We start from the raw sequence: 15,965 nt of genomic DNA on the forward strand, positions 1-15,965 counted from the left end.
ATTGCATTTTGATCACCTCATTGTTTAGAGATAGTTTAAACAGACAGGTTCTGAGGGCCATGCTAATGAGCTATAATAAAGGCAATGGACTGAATCCTGCAGAATGAGGGCTCATACATGACACGATTGACCTGGAACAGCCAGTAATGTGACCCCAACTCTTGACTGGGGTAACATTCCCAAAGCATTCTAATGCACCAGTATTGGTAAAGGTGTGAAAACATACATACACAGACAAAGTCAGTGTGGAAAGAGAGGGTGCAACTAACACAAAAAGACATGTACGACACAGAGTGAGAGACATCGGGGGGGATGCAGGTGAAGAGGAGAGGCTACACACACTCCAGAACAGCAGGTGTGGCCTTGAGGGAGCCCTCCTGCCAGTTTAGCACGGGCACAGGGATGCAGGTCTCGCTGATGGCCTCCTGACAGCGGAAAGAGAGGGGGGTCCCACTATCGAGCAGGAGCTGAGGGTTGCTCTGGACTGTCTCCACTAGAGGGGGAGGTGGGGGATCAGAGGGGAGGGGGCAGGGTTTTCAGGGGAAGGGGGTAGGTTTTTGCAGAGATGGGGGCAGGAGGCCGAGAGAGGGGAAAGGAAGACAATGAAGACACAGAAAACATGAAGCAATAACAAGAACAACAGAAATGTGAAACGAGTCAAGCCATTAGAGCTACAGGAAATACTGCAGTAGCAGTAACTAAGGCAACAACAGGTTGTAGTAGAGCTTAGGGGAGCAGGGTGATGCTGTTCTTGGATTGTAATTCAGGCCACCATGTTAGCACATTTATTCTAAAAATGTTAGTGATATAACAACACGAGAACGCCTCCGACAGTTCCCTATGAATTGACCCGCTGTAAAAAAGCAAAACAGAGTAGCGAATTCAACTGACATTTTTATTGATTAGCATTTGGGATAATGTGTATCCAAGTCTGTACTGTGTTGTGGTGTCAACAAATTGCATATCCCCCCCTCTTTTTGCCTTTAGAACCGCCTCAATTAGTTGGGGCATGGACTCTACAAGGTGTCAAAAGCTTCCCACAGCTGTGTCAAGTTGGGTGGATGTCCTTTGGGTGGTGGAAAAACCCAGCAGTGTTGCAGTTCTTGACACAAACCAGTATGCCTGACACCTACTACCCTACCCTACTACCAAGGCACTTAAATATTTTGTCTTGCCCATTCACCCTCTAAATGGCACACTTACACAATCCATGTCTTAACTGTCTCAAGGTTTAAAAATCCTTCTTTAACCTGTCTCCTCCCCTTCATCTACACTGATTGAAGTGGATTTAACAAGTGACATCAATAAGGGCTCATTGCTTTCACCTGGATTCACCTGGTCAGTCTGTCATGCAAAGAGCAGGTGTTAATGTTTTGTACACTCAGTGTATATATGACTCTGGTTCTGACTCGCATTTAAATTAACCTCTGCACACACTGATTACGGAACCAAAATGAATCATTAAAACTTTCTCAATGATTAATGCTGCACAGTACACCTGAGAATATGGGCTGACAGCTCATTAGATAAAAACTATCAACATATTACTTAACAATCTATCATATCATTTCTAAGATAAAAATAATCAAAATTCAATATCCAGAATAATACTGTATCATTGGGAAGGGAAATACGATCCCTAGTCAGTTGCACAACTGAATGCATTCAACCGAAATGTGTCTTCCGCATTTAACCCAACCCCTCTGAATCAGAGAGGTGTGGGGGGCTGCCTTAATTGACGTCCACATCATCGGTGCCCAGGGAGCAGTAGTTGTTGGGGGTTAACTGCCTTGCTCAAGGGCAGAACAGCAGATTTTTCTACCTTGCCGGCTCGGGGATTCGAACCAGCAACCTTTTGGTTACTCGCCCAATGCTCTTAACCGCTAGGTTACCAGCCACCCCCTACTTAAACAGAAAAGGTGCAGTGTAACCTTTAAGGTTATTCTACTGTAAGGGCTAACCAACCACAACAGAAACCAGCAGCACCATGACAATATATACATGAGAACATTGCTTCACAAAGACTTGAAGCACAAACAATATATATTTTTTCATTTTTCTCAACTTGAAGCTATTTTCGGTGTATCTCTCTATAGCAAACCACAGACCACTGGCAATAGGTCTCTGAGACATTCCCTGCACGTGTGGGAAAGAAGTCAGAAAACTAACAACATATTCCATCACATTGGTCAGTTTCTACACACTGTTACATCACACAGAGTCCCCAATGGCTAATCAAAACAAGGGCTATATAACCAATGAATGTAACAAATTAGTACATTTTTGTTTGCATATAAATCCACAACAGATATATGCTCATACAGGTACAGGACTGTGTGTGAGTCTGAGTGAACTCTTCCAGCTTTCATTCCAGTGTGCTCACCCAGTAGAGCAGAGTTGCCGTCCCCCAGGGGAAAGCGTGTGTAGCGGGGTACGTTGAAGGGGGGCAGGAGGTGGAACTTCTTCTCCAGGAGGGGCTCCAGGCGCGAGGCTGAGGGGTCGGCTGGATGGAACAGGTTGTAGACCTGCTGGCAAGCTGGGCGCAGCTGGGCCACTAGGGGGAGACAGAGTTAACAGGCGTAAAGAAGGAGAAGGGGATTTCAAGGAGTTAAGACCCCACAGTACCTACTAGGCTTTCACTACCCGATTCATAGCACAAAACTTTTCACATATTAAATAATACATTTTTAAAGCACTTTATTCATTTTCCCTCTGTTTAGGTGGGATTACCATCCAGCACAGGAATGACAGTCTTCCTCAGGGCAAGGACAAGGCCCAGAGGAGAGCCGAAGAGGAAGAAGTCTGCCACCTCAAAGTCAAACTTCCCCAGACAGCCTGCATCCTGGAAGGTGCTGCTGCTGGACCTGCGGGAGCACGGGTCGGTCCGCAGAACACTGGAGTGGAGGCTGAGGGGACAACAATAGACAAACAGCCAGAGTCAGAAGGGAAGCACATCCACAAGTATACACACAAACACAGCACACAGTAAGACAAACAGAGACCAACCCATGACTCTACAATATCACATGCATAGCCATACCCTTCTCAGCTACATCAATGATGGAATGTAACTGTAGTAATATAAACCACCGTCACACCTGGTCAGGAAGGCCTGGTGGTGTTTGATGGTGTCCAGCTCGTATGTGGAGGAGTCGCTCCTTTTGCGGGGCAGCTGTCTCTTGGGGTCGTCTGGTCCTCCTGAGCGGGGGATGTCGATGTTGCTGAGGCTCAGGTGGCGGCTGCCCTCCAGGGTGGGAGAGGCAGAGCCGTGCCCACTGTTGATGATGATGCCTGGGGAGAGGAGGTCCTGGTCCTGCAGGGAGGGATGAGGGGAGGACAGAGGTTGGGGAATGTATAGTGAACTTGACTGACATGCAAATGGCACCAGACCTAGGTTGGGCGCTGGATAAGTGTCCTTCTCAGAGGAGAAATGTGGTGGTGAAATACCAGAGCGTTGAAACTTGTATTTAGAGCTCCTGGGTGAGTGAGTGTCTGTGATTTGGGGTATGGGTAAAGATGCAAGATTAGGAACAGGGAGAGTAACTAAGCTTCAAGGTTTAGGTCTTACCTGTACGCTGATTACACTACCCCTGCGGCTGCTGTTCTGGCTCTCACCAATAGTTTGGTTGCTGTTGCACAATGCGTCAAACCCCAGGATCCCTCCCACACAGTCCCCAATCAGGCACACCTACACAGAGGTCACAGGTCAATTTACTAAAACAGATCAGATCATTAGATATCAAACAGGATGCAGATAAGAGTGTCCAACCCCTTTAAAAAGAATCAGCCGTAATAACCACATCATCAAACACACCCACAAACATGTGGGCACACACACGTACAAATAATCTAATCAAATTATGTGAGCCTCTGACAATTTTTTATAAAAATGTATACTAAATTCAACTTGCGTCAAATATTGAATGCTAGCTTCATTTGTCTTACCTGCAGGAACAGAAAACACCCACATAATTTAGAAACAGAAAACACCCACATAATTCATTTGTTGCTAAAAGGATTCAAATCCAAATGATGTTCTTCATAAGAAATATCCTCCTTGACTTGGAAACATGCTCTTGCAATTTTAGACTCCAAATAAAGAGCAGCCGTTGTCCGTAACAATGGAGACGCTGACAGGCCAGTAGCAGCTCCTCACCTGGCCAGAGAAGGTTGCCCCGTTCAGGGACCTGATGAAGTCATTGTACACCTGGTTGGCTCTCATGATGACAGTGGCCACAGCCTCCTGGTACTGGGGGGCGGAGGTGGCCAGGAGAGGCAGGGCAGCCAGGGGGATGTGGTCCTGACTGCTAGACAGACAGCTCTCATCATAACTGTATGGGCTCAGACTGAAGCCAGGGACACACACACAGGGGATAGGTTAGTAATAGTAGTAGAAGTAGTGTGTGTACTGTAGTTGTGTACACAGTATCTACGGTTGTGTAGTGTGTGTGTCCCTCACTTGGACACCAGGGAGAAGGCCTCAGCGCAGATGGCGGGACAGGGAACCAGGCGGATGGCGATGCGACCCAGCGCAGTGGGATAGTGCACGCGCATCACCGCGTCAAAGGCCGTGCTGATGGTGTTGACATCGCCTTGCTTACTGGTCTGGTCCCCTCCGCCCGTGTCCAGGATGTTGCCCCCATGTAGCACCAGGATTAGCACATGAATCTTAGAAGGCTGCAGACACTGCTGGGAGGAGAGGTCCTATTATGGGGGAGGAAATGAGGGGGAATGGATGGAGTGAATGGGAGGTGAAGAGAAAAGGCAGGATGAGGGGCAGAGAGATCTGTTAAACTCAACGGAAATGAAGCCATTCACCCATAGAACCATGCTTCTGGCTTGGCTGCTAATGTATCATGACCACTGACAACATGCTTCTTGACTTACTCACAAAACCACACAGACAGTAACAGGGCTTTGTGTTTGCACACACCTCTTTAGTATATAGTGATACGTCTCATTGTGTGTTCAGTGTGCACTTCCACTTCCTTCAGATATGAAACACAGGAAGTGTATACAGTGTGTGATAACTACACCCTATCCAGCAACAGCATGCTTGTCCAGCTTTCCTCTTCACACTGAGAGCATCATTAAGAGACGCTGGACCAACCTACACCCCAGCTGGTCACATTGCAAACGATTCCAACTTTAGCCAACCACAACAACAAGCCAACAACAACAAAAACCAAGGGCAAAGACACATTTGTATAGAAATACAAAACCACACTGACATAAAAGGGGAAAATGTAAATGTTAAGTTTTTGTGTTTTCCAAAACTCACATTTTTTAGAGGCTGTACACTGTAAACGCCACGACTACAGTTCAGAGGATATTTCACAAGGGATAGGGGGTTTGAGGAGTAGAGAGGGGGTGGGCTGGGGCAAGGGCAGGAGCAGGGTGGTTAGTACTGGGTCTGTTAGGGTCTCTGTGGATCTACTCTGGCCCATAATGGAATGGGACAGGAAGTTTACTTACTGACTGGTGCTTGGTTACAGTGATGGTGGGAATGGTAGAGCTATAGGCTTGGCTGCTAACAGAGCCACCCATCTGAACACAAGACAGAGAGTCTAAAGGAGTGGACCACTAAAGCCCTACACAGAATATTCACTTCAACACCTACTGTTAGGCCTGAACGCTTTAGTGACTGGGATTTAAGTTTCCTTTTAGCTCATACCTCCTGCATGTTCAATGTTGATATTTTGTCTGAATATGAACTCAGCCAGACCGCATCTATGTGACATGCTACTGATATTGGGTCTGAATGTAATGGAGTTGTTGGTATATCAATGTTCAGTTGAAAAGCCATTCACCCTCCCAGGTACCTACCTCATCTAGTCTCTCCTCGCTGGCTGCCCTCTCATAGTCCCCTGCCATATCCTTGTACAGCTCTCCTGCAGAAACATCCACAGACACACTTTAACATTGAGAATCAGAGTAATATAATACTGTCAGTAAAAAAAAGACACTTTGACACAAACTCCATCTCCTCTGTCTTGCCTACATCTCCCATAATACAACACAGACAGCGTTTGTCTCCATACCAGGGGTGTCTTCTGCGTCAGCCGCCTCAATCTTGTCCATGAGGTCGTTGGAGTTCCACTTGGCGATCTCCTTGGGGAAAATGTCTTCATCACCTGACAAGTCCTCTGTGGGGAGAAGGGACAGGATTAGTTTTTACGAAGTGTCCATATTACCAAGTATTATACCTATTAAGTCAATGTGCCATTTTATCCCATCTGCAGTATATTCAGGGCCCAGTTTTTCAAAAGTTATCTATCCGGATTTAGAAAGGGAGTCCCCATTCAAGTCAATGATTTGTCCGTTCTATTCATTCTATTTCTATGCATTTAATCCTATAGGAGAAATCCAGATACTTTTTGAAAAACTGGGCCCAGATGACCAGTCACAGATCATTCTCAAACATTCTGTGACAAGGAACACTGAACTTTTTAGACATTTATATGTTCACAAATGTGAAAGAGGCTTCCGTGTACTGGCGGAGTACAGATAGAGACAAACATACAGTACACCCTGATCGCTACCATAGGACATTATGATTTGAGATCAATATTAATACTGATAAATAAAGTAATTGCTACCTTGCATTTTATGTGTTCCTTTAGAAACAATAGTGGTTTTGGAATAGCATAGCCTCCTCAATCAAATCACCAAGCCACTGGGATGTTTCAGTGAAATCACATTATAGAACCTGTATCCTTTGCACACTTCTGCTTTATCAAAAGGTCACCACTCAAACCTCCAAAACAATGTTTTGCTGGTCCTCATTTGCACAGATCAGGGAGAAGCTCAGTTCAGTTAAAGAAGCTGAGCAGTATAAAAGCTTTTATATGAGCATGAGCATTTATCGGAGTATGCTCAAACACTTTTGCTACAGAGCAGCAGCATTCATGTGTCATATTGGTTTAATCATTCCATGATCTGACATAAAATGGTCATGAATGGATAGTGTAAGCAGTGTGGCACTATGATGACAGAATGTTATAGCTATATGCCTACTATCAGACTTGATTCTGTTAATTTAATTACAGACATATTTATACATATTACATATGCCTGTATGTATGCTATTGTCATCCTTGTAATCTCTACAATCGCATCACCATCTGATCATGGTAATCTTAATGAACGGCTCATCCAGAGACAGGCATGGGTGTTCTCAGCTCTTATGATATGCTACTGTGCTCACAAGGAAAATGTAATGAGGAAAATATTCTGTGGAGCCAATGTCAGTACTTACTGTCCTATTACATTACAACCCTCACCAAACTGCTGCTCTAGAAATCCTTGCTCATTATGGCAATGTTGTCTGAGTTCATTATCAAGGGATTAACTCATGAAGCGACTGAGTAGGGTTGCTTGTATAATAAAACAAGTTACAGTGAAGCATTATTTGATTATGTTTCAGCATTTAGTTTCCACATTTTAATTGATTTAAATTAACTAATCAGGTGTCCAATGAAAAGTTGAAGACTCCCGATAGCCACATACTGGGGTGTGTATAATGGTATAAACATACCACTGTATGATGGTTAGTGAAAAACAGATGAATCCAGGGATGAAACAACAATTTATATTCACCAGAAACAGCTACCATCTCATTGTGAACATAAATAACGGCACAAACACCAAAAGCATACAGCTATATATATTTGAACATGCAGCTAAATGCACATGCAGTTACTTCATGACATCTCATGAACAGTTTCAACTGTTGATACAGATTTAATCCAAATAGCATCAGTATCATCTAAATAAATAGATACAAAGGAAACATGCATTGCTTTATTATTCTTATTTCATTACTTCTTACTTTATTATGTCATTAAAAAATCAAAGTTAATCATGCTTCCACACATACATCATTTTGTGGATTGACTTGATGGGATGATTGACTCTCTACAGGCAATGTGTGATGGATGTGGGGAGGTGATGAGCTTTATGAAGTACAGACTTAGTAATGTCTTCACGAACTGTCTGGTAAATGCAATAGGGATGGTGTAAAGGTGTGTGTTGTGTGTGTAGGAGGGCAGGGGGAGATAGTTTTGTCAATGGGGAACAGGTGAAGGTAGAGGGTGATGATTTCAGCACTTCTTCAGGACAAGCCAAAACCCGGGGTCAGTCCTCTCCTGGGCCAGCAGATGAACCGAAGTGTCGAGCTACACCCACCTATTTCAACCGCAAGCCAAAAGCATGCTGGGTATCTGGGTAGCTTAAGAACTGATCTGTGTTGAAGAGACGCATGCTGAGTCAAAGGAGGATGCAACAGGAGGGTTACGGGAAAGGAACACACTACTAGTGTTGTCTCCTGTAACCTACTCCAGGCCTCTAAGAGGACTTTATCAAAATGGTGGATTTACCGTGAGCATCAAAGAACTCCTCTTCTGAGCTGTCCTCGGAGTCTCGTGCTATGCTCTGCATCCTCCATTCAGAGAGGCTGTGGCGTGATGGGCTCGCTGAATCACACAGAGGGGAACAAACCGTACCACTGTTATTTTAAGACCCAACTGCATCATATTCCTACTAATACACACTCCTGCTGATACACACACAAACACTCAACAGTCTCTGTTACGCTTGACTTAATCACAGATCAATTGCTCAGTGGTCAGGAGGGGGTGTGAAGTGTGGAGTCCAACGTAACACAGACACACTAACAGTCAATTAGCGCACAGAAAAAAGACCCTGGACTAAAAGTAGGACTGTCTGTCCCTCATGTCTGTTGTTAGCTTCCTATATCATTACTGAGGAGGAGGGGGGGGGGTCTCTTTGAAAGCCTGGCTGGCTGGATGCTCATGGGCTAGGGAGCGCAGCTGTGCCTGTCAGCCAAGAGAGAGGAGCAGCAGGGGTGGAGCGGAGGGTCAGTGTGAAGAGAGTCAGTCTCCACTAGCCTGTGATGTCAATACTGCTGCTATAAATAGCCCAGGAGAGCGCTGTAGAGTGGGATAATAGTAGTTAATGGGGGAAAAAATTCTATACAGTTAAATATCGGGATATTATATTTGACGATATATCGTAACGTATTGACAAAAACACAATATTATTTTTGCGCTAGTTGGCTGTACCTGCACCAAAACTCAGTATTTTTCCTTCATAGCTTGTTTTCTTTTTTCTTTTTAAATAGGGAGCCAATTTGTTTCAGCACTTTTATTTCCATGACTGATCAAAACTTGTTTTCTCATGGTTCTCCCTTGTCGTTCTGCAGCAGACATATGGTGAGCAATATGTTTGGAACATTGAATCGCAACAAAATCACAGTATCAAATAGCATTACATATAGAATTGTGAGAATCGCAATACATATCGTATCGGCACCTAAGTATCGTGATAATATCGTATCATGAGGTCCCTGGCAATTCCCGGTCTTAGGTAATAGGGGGTGAAATGAGGCTGACTGGCAGAGAGAGAGGGTCCAGGTGGCAGGCAGGATTCTGACTGCTGCTTAGAGGTGGGGATGGGGGTTGTACTGTCTGTAGGAGAGGGGTTTGTCCTTAGACTGTATATTGAACAAGCAGGTAAAACATATCTGGATAAAGCAGGGACAGTGGTAGTGTAGATACAGCACCTAGATACATACTCAATAACAAATGATGTCTGTACACCACCTGCTTGTTAAACAGTCCAACATCTCCACACAGATACAGACAATTGGGCTCAAACATCTCACCTCCTCTCTTGGATGAGCGGGAGGATCTGGAGGAGGTGGACCACTGCTTGGTGAGCCCTGCTCGTTTTGTTTGGAGAGAGTCTCCCCCACCCCCTGCACTGACCACCTCCTCAGTTTCTAAGGAGCTGATGGTATCTTTGGCCTCCTGGTTCTTGTCTGGGGATGAAGCAGCTCCATTGGCCTCAGTGGCCTCCTCTGCCTGGCTGAACTGGGCCATCTTCTGGGCCAGAGCAAGCTGGGTCTCCAGCTCCAGCTGTCTGATGTCCTCAATGGTCAGGCCGTACCACTCATCCTGCCAGCACCAGGCCTGCCGGTGGGCCCGCACCATCACCTTCCTCAGCCCTGAGGGACGGGAGGGGAGAATATTTAGACAGACAGCACTGGAAAAGATCAGTGCATCCCACCTGGCCACCACCTATAACATATTGACACGATGTCAGCTGAAGTTTGCTAGCTAAACTAGTCAGCAGCAGCATGCCTGTAGTATGGAAACACTACTGCTCTTGGACCAAGCACTCATATGCCAGCACCGGGGAAGGGATATATCAAGGTACTGTTAAAAGTACTCTTTCAACGACTAATCCCATCTAATACGCACCTACATCATGGATGAAGCGCTCGATCTTGGACTGCATGCCCCAGTAGCGGAACTCCACCTTGCACAGTTTGTAAGCACACATGATGGGCGTCTTCCCTGGGTTATTGTTGTACTCCTCGATCCAGTCCTCCTGCAGAGGGCCTCTCTTGGTCTTGTCTGACCTGTAGATCCGAGGGTCCTCCTCTTGCATGTACTCATGTGGGGGGATGGGATCTTTGACAATGTCGATGGGGTCTGCAAGAGAGTCTGATTTGAACACATATGCCAGAAATAACATGTACATATGAGCAGGTGGTTTGTTGGGGTGTCCACATTTTCCTACATAACATAGCCAGTCGTTTTATGGCTGTTGGTCGAAACAAAATTGTTTAACAACCAAGTTATTTTGACACGTTAATTAAATCTAGGACACTTAATAGTACACACTGGATTTGGTATTTCTAAGACAAACATTTTCCCTTTTCAGTCAACAGCTGACGATGAACCAGGGTAGAAATGTCATTCATGACATCTCAGGAACACTGGCAATGAATTGTGTAAATTAGGTCACTGCATGCCCTCAAACCATGAGCATCTGAGCAGCATCACTTCTGACGAGACTCTATTGCCGCCAACAAAAAAAAAAAAAAAAAAACAGGAAAACAGCTGCAGTGGTAGCAAACGGCCACCAGTGGGCCTCTACTCTACTGGCTGCTGTGTGAGACCAGGAGCTTCCCTCTAATCCTTATGGAGGTCATGCGTCAGGAAGACCTCAATACTAATCATGACTATTCAAACAAGACCACTAACATAGGTCTGTCATTTTGTAAGTTGTCCATAGTGAGGAAAAATAATCACCATCTAACAGTGTTGTCAATTTGGACACTGTGGTCTGAAGCTATAGTGTCCTTCTAATCTCCCACTATTTGTCCCAGACTTGCACCACAGGTTCTTACCCAGAGTCCTTAGCCTTTTCTCGACTGGGGACATGTTGAAGACGTCTGGCTGGTTCCCTGTGTCTGGCTTGTAGTATGTCTCAATGTCAATGGAGAACTTCTCAACAAAGGGACAGGTATACCTGGAGGAGAAAAAACAGCAAGCTTAGAGGTCACGGTAATAAATAACCACAATATGTTGACCTGGACACAGTATATACTCACAGGGAAATTACTGGTGGAAACATCTTGATGTCTCTGTTATTTAGTGGGTTCTTTGTTAAATGATGGGCAGGCCCAAAATATGCCTACATGGCAAGAGTTAGCTACTGCTTGTATTTGTCTCTGTCTGTCACTCTAGATCTTTCTCACCCCGAACTCTCGCTCTCTGTTTCTGGCTCCAGGCGAGGTGTAGAGGTGCTAGCTCTGCCCATCTCTCGAGTCAGTCTTCTGCAGCAGAGCTGTCACTGCTTTGATAAACGTGTCAGCAGACGGCTCCAGTCTATCAATACCTTGACAGTGTTTTCAAGGGGCACTTCTCATTTCAGCAGCCTCACGCCTGCGGCTCTGCCCAGGCCCCAGACAGACAGACAGACAGACAGACCCTAAGACTTGGGGAGTCATCAACTCTTAACGACAGGCTGGCTAGCAGAGCTGCTGACTTGAAGACTGTCCATGTCTTGGTTGGCACGCTCAGCAGTGTTCTGACAACTGCTCTGGAAGCTTTGCTTGGCTCTTTACTTGGCTCTTAGTAACAGTATTTTCCTGAAGAGGCAGATTATATAAACAATCACTCCATTATGGATAAGGTTTGATGTTGAGATGGTCTGTTGAATACAACTGATCATACCCCTCAAAATCGACGCCCTCCCTATCAACTCCCTCACTATGGGCATGGGTATAAGCTTAGGGGAAACAGTCTCATCATACTGTACTGGCTCACATGTTGAGCTTTTCCTGTGGAAGTGGGGGAGGCTCCCTGACTGTATGGGGGTGTAAGGGTGGTACTGATCTGTGTGGGTAATTCTGTGTGTGGGGGGTAGTAAGGGTGGTACTCCTATGTGTGTGGGGGTGTTTCAGTTTCAATGTCACGTGCACAACTACAGTGAAATGCCTTTCTTGCAAGCTCTAAACCCAACAATGCAGTAATCAATATCAATATAGTACTAAAAATAACATAAAGTAGGGTGGTACTCCTGTGTGTGTGAGGGGTGTAAGGGTGGTACTCCTGTAGGGGGCAGTAGTCTCACACCTTGTGCGGGTGTAGGGGTAGGCGTTCCAGGACTCCTCCTCCACCCGGAGTGCTGCCTTGGGCAGGATGGAGCGGAACCAGCTGGGGATGTGCATGCCGATGTGGTAGACCTTGTGGGTGTACTGGCCGATTCCCCCTGGGCCGTCATCATAAGGCTTGTTCTCCAGGATCTCCACTCCGCTGCCTTCACCACAGGTCTCATCCCGGCTCTTTTTCTGTTCAGATCAGAATACATTTTCAGTGACGGGTTAGGTGAGGAAGCATAGGTCAAAGGTCAACTGAGGACTGAAATGAGGTTAAACAAGGGAGGTCAGGAGAAGTACACTGCTGGAAAGACAACAAGTCAAGTGTGGCATCCCTCTAAATCCAAAACAATGAATCTGCTACAAATGTTGTTTTTATGAATCTAAACACAGAAGATGTTGTCATTTATCTTCAACAGAATCGGTGAATCACCAAGACATTATGTTGCTTGAGTAGCTGATTCCATTAGGCTCAAGGCTGTTCCTAGTAGGTCTAGAAAGCTCCAGGTCTGTTATTTCATCTGTTCCATAGGCGACACACAAAGGTTTTCTGCACTAAAACTGATGCTTTGACAAACTCTACCCTGCTGGTAAAGTTCCAGACAGCTGACAGTTGTAAACACACCATGTCATGACTCATGTGTGTGGACAATAACCATTGCCTCCAGGTATGACCTACACTGCTAAGTCAGGAGTGTTGCCCAGCCAGTTCAGTGAAACACACCTTTCCCATACTAACATTCCAGGTACACCACAGAAAGGGGGGAGGGTGGGTGGCTAGAAGGAGACGTCATAGGGGACTTAATGGTTGGATGACTTTACTTTTCAAACATAACGCAGTGAGATCCACCAGGGAGAGGCTTCATGATGTAAAAATTTGGGAAACAGGAGTGCTAAAGGTACATTAGGGAACAGAGTCCAAGTGCTGAGGACGCTGAAAACTTGAGGAGTAAAGGGCAAGGACTACAGTACAACATTTCCAGAGAGTCTGAGTAAATACTAGAGTCAATATTACATGTGCATGTAATACCCTAGCCACTACCTGCTTTTACATAATGTTCTATTCTTCACTTTGAAATTCTGATACATGTATTTGACTAATTACAGACAGCATTTACGGCATGGAGAGGGAGAACAGGATAGTGAAGGAGAACAGGATAGAGAAGGAGAACAGGATAGTGTACGAGAACAGGATAGAGAGGGAGAACAGGATAGTGTAGGAGAACAGGATAGTGTAGGAGAACAGGATAGAGAAGGAGAACAGGATAGTGTAGGAGAATAGGATAGAGAAAGAGAACAGGATAGAGAAGGAGAACAGGATAGAGAGGGAGAACAGGATAGAGAGGGAGAACAGGATAGAGAGGGAGAACAGGATAGAGAGGGAGAACAGGATAGAGAAGGAGAACAGGATAGAGAAGGAGAACAGGATAGAGAGGGAGAACAGGATAGAGAGGGAGAACAGGATAGAGAGGGAGAACAGGATAGAGAAGGAGAACAGGATAGTGTAGGAGAACAGGATAGTGTAGGAGAACAGGATAGAGAAGGAGAACAGGATAGAGAAGGAGAACAGGATAGAGAGGGAGAACAGGATAGAGAGGGAGAACAGGATAGAGAAGGAGAACAGGATAGAGAGGGAGAACAGGATAGAGAGGGAGAACAGGATAGAGAAGGAGAGCAAGATGGAGTGTCAGAGCAGGCAGTGAATCTGTGGTGTGGTGGGGAGATGAGATGGTGCGTGAGGTGTCCACCCCTCCAGCCCTCATTACCTCTGACAGGTCGTTCATTAGCCACCCGCCCTGCTCTCAACAGCCAGACACAGCTCCAGACACAGCACAGATACTGACTGAACACCTGCTCTTTCCATGACATAGCCTGACCAGGTGAATCCAGGTGAAAGCTATGATCCCTTATTGATGTCACTTGTTAAATCCACTTCAAATCAGTGTAGATGAAGGGGAGGAGACAGGTTAAAGAAGGATTTTAAGCAGAGACAATTGAGACATGGATTGTTTGTGTGTGCCATTCAGAGGGTGAATGGGCAAGATAAAAGTGCCTTTGAACGGGGTATGGTAGTAGGTGCCAGTCACACCGGTTTGAGTGCATCAAGAACTGCAATGCTGCGTGAGTTTCCCATGCGTATCAAGACAGGCCCACCACCCAAAAGACAACCAGCCAACTGTGGGAAGCATTGGAGTCAACATGGGCCAGCATTCCTGTGGAACACTTTCGGTACCTTGTAGAGTCCATGCCCTGACGAATTGAGGAAGTTCTGAGGGCAAAACGGGGTGCAACTCAATTTTAGGAAGGTGTTCCTAATGTTTTGTACACTCAGTGTACACACACACACACACACACACACACACACACACACACACACACACACACACACACACACACACACACACAAGCAGATGCTCAAAAACACTCCGCAAAGCATACAGTATAGGCCCATGTACGCACAGCTGCACAAACGCACGCCCACAGCCAGACACTTACACAGACATACTGTAGTGTGTATACACCCACACACATGCACACCCACACAAGGCACTTAATTAGCCTGCTGACAGGTGCCTGTGGCCTGCGAGCCTGTGTGCCACTGGCCAGTATCAATCCTGCCCTCCTGCCAGAGATTGGCTCTTGGTGCTCTGCAGCTCACAAGAAACCATCAGGAAGATAAAAAATCCCAGGCCACAGCTCAGCAGGTAGCCTAACGGTTAAGAGAATTGGGCCAGTAACCGAAAGGTCGCTGGTTCGAATCCCGAAGCCGAATAGGTGACACATCTGTCAATGTGCCCTTGAGCAATGCACTTAACCCTAATTTCTCCTGTAAGTCGCTCTGGATAAGAGCGTCTGCTAAATGACAAACATTTAAATGTAGAGCTGAAGGAACCCACAGGGCAAAAACAGGTTGAATCAACATTGGTTCTACATAATTTCAGCTAAAAACGTTCAATGTGATGATGTCGAATCAACATGGAAAACTGATTGGATTTGCAAAAAGTCATCAACGTAAGGGGATAGTCTTTTTTTCACCTTTTACCTAAATCCAATGACATGGTGAATATTTTAGTTGATTTGACGTTGAATTCACATTAGTTGACAACTCAATCGATTAGTGCTTTTTGAGGTCAGTTCGGTTTCGATAATTATTTAAAAACATTAAATGCACTATGCAGGGGTTGAATGCTGTAGCAACACAGAATAAAACAAAAAAAAGTCCCTGATGGTAGTGACTGCCCATGACTGCTTATCACTTATTATTATCAGTTATTCATGTTACTTCAGGACTACCTTAAATCAAATATTTCAGTTGTTGTGTTTATTACATGTTGTATTTGATGACTTTATTATTTCATTCCATCATCTAATCTCTATAGAGCTGCTGCCTATGCTGTCTGACAAAATCACTATTTTAGTAGTTCTTTGAAGTAAATATGGCATACTTTTATGACTGCTGAATACCAATACCTCGCAAAGCAACTGCTCTTTA

At 45.3% G+C, this 15,965-nt stretch overlaps 1 protein-coding gene across 3 annotated transcripts in view; it reads right to left on the reverse strand.

Annotated features, from left to right (window-relative positions):
- The window catches only part of LOC121584873 (membrane-associated phosphatidylinositol transfer protein 2), a 65,637-nt gene that overhangs the window by 7,561 nt on the left and 42,111 nt on the right, over positions 1–15,965 (reverse strand). For 2 of the 3 annotated variants that reach the window (XM_041901064.2, XM_041901065.2), the window contains exons 3-15: positions 12,450–12,664; positions 11,219–11,340; positions 10,284–10,517; positions 9,686–10,027; positions 8,379–8,474; positions 6,042–6,146; positions 5,827–5,891; positions 4,460–4,704; positions 4,157–4,346; positions 3,569–3,688; positions 3,099–3,313; positions 2,731–2,906; positions 2,384–2,554 (exon numbers count right to left, since the gene is read on the reverse strand). In XM_041901064.2, coding sequence (XP_041756998.1) covers positions 2,384–2,554; positions 2,731–2,906; positions 3,099–3,313; positions 3,569–3,688; positions 4,157–4,346; positions 4,460–4,704; positions 5,827–5,891; positions 6,042–6,146; positions 8,379–8,474; positions 9,686–10,027; positions 10,284–10,517; positions 11,219–11,340; positions 12,450–12,664 — 2,296 coding nt within the window. Of the gene's footprint in view, positions 1–340; positions 494–2,383; positions 2,555–2,730; positions 2,907–3,098; positions 3,314–3,568; positions 3,689–4,156; positions 4,347–4,459; positions 4,705–5,826; positions 5,892–6,041; positions 6,147–8,378; positions 8,475–9,685; positions 10,028–10,283; positions 10,518–11,218; positions 11,341–12,449; positions 12,665–15,965 lie in introns of all 3 variants that reach the window. The other variant, XM_041901063.2, reaches the window with a different exon arrangement.

Source organism: Coregonus clupeaformis, chromosome 16, assembly GCF_020615455.1.
Source record: "Coregonus clupeaformis isolate EN_2021a chromosome 16, ASM2061545v1, whole genome shotgun sequence".
In the NCBI taxonomy this organism is placed as follows: domain Eukaryota; kingdom Metazoa; phylum Chordata; class Actinopteri; order Salmoniformes; family Salmonidae; genus Coregonus; species Coregonus clupeaformis.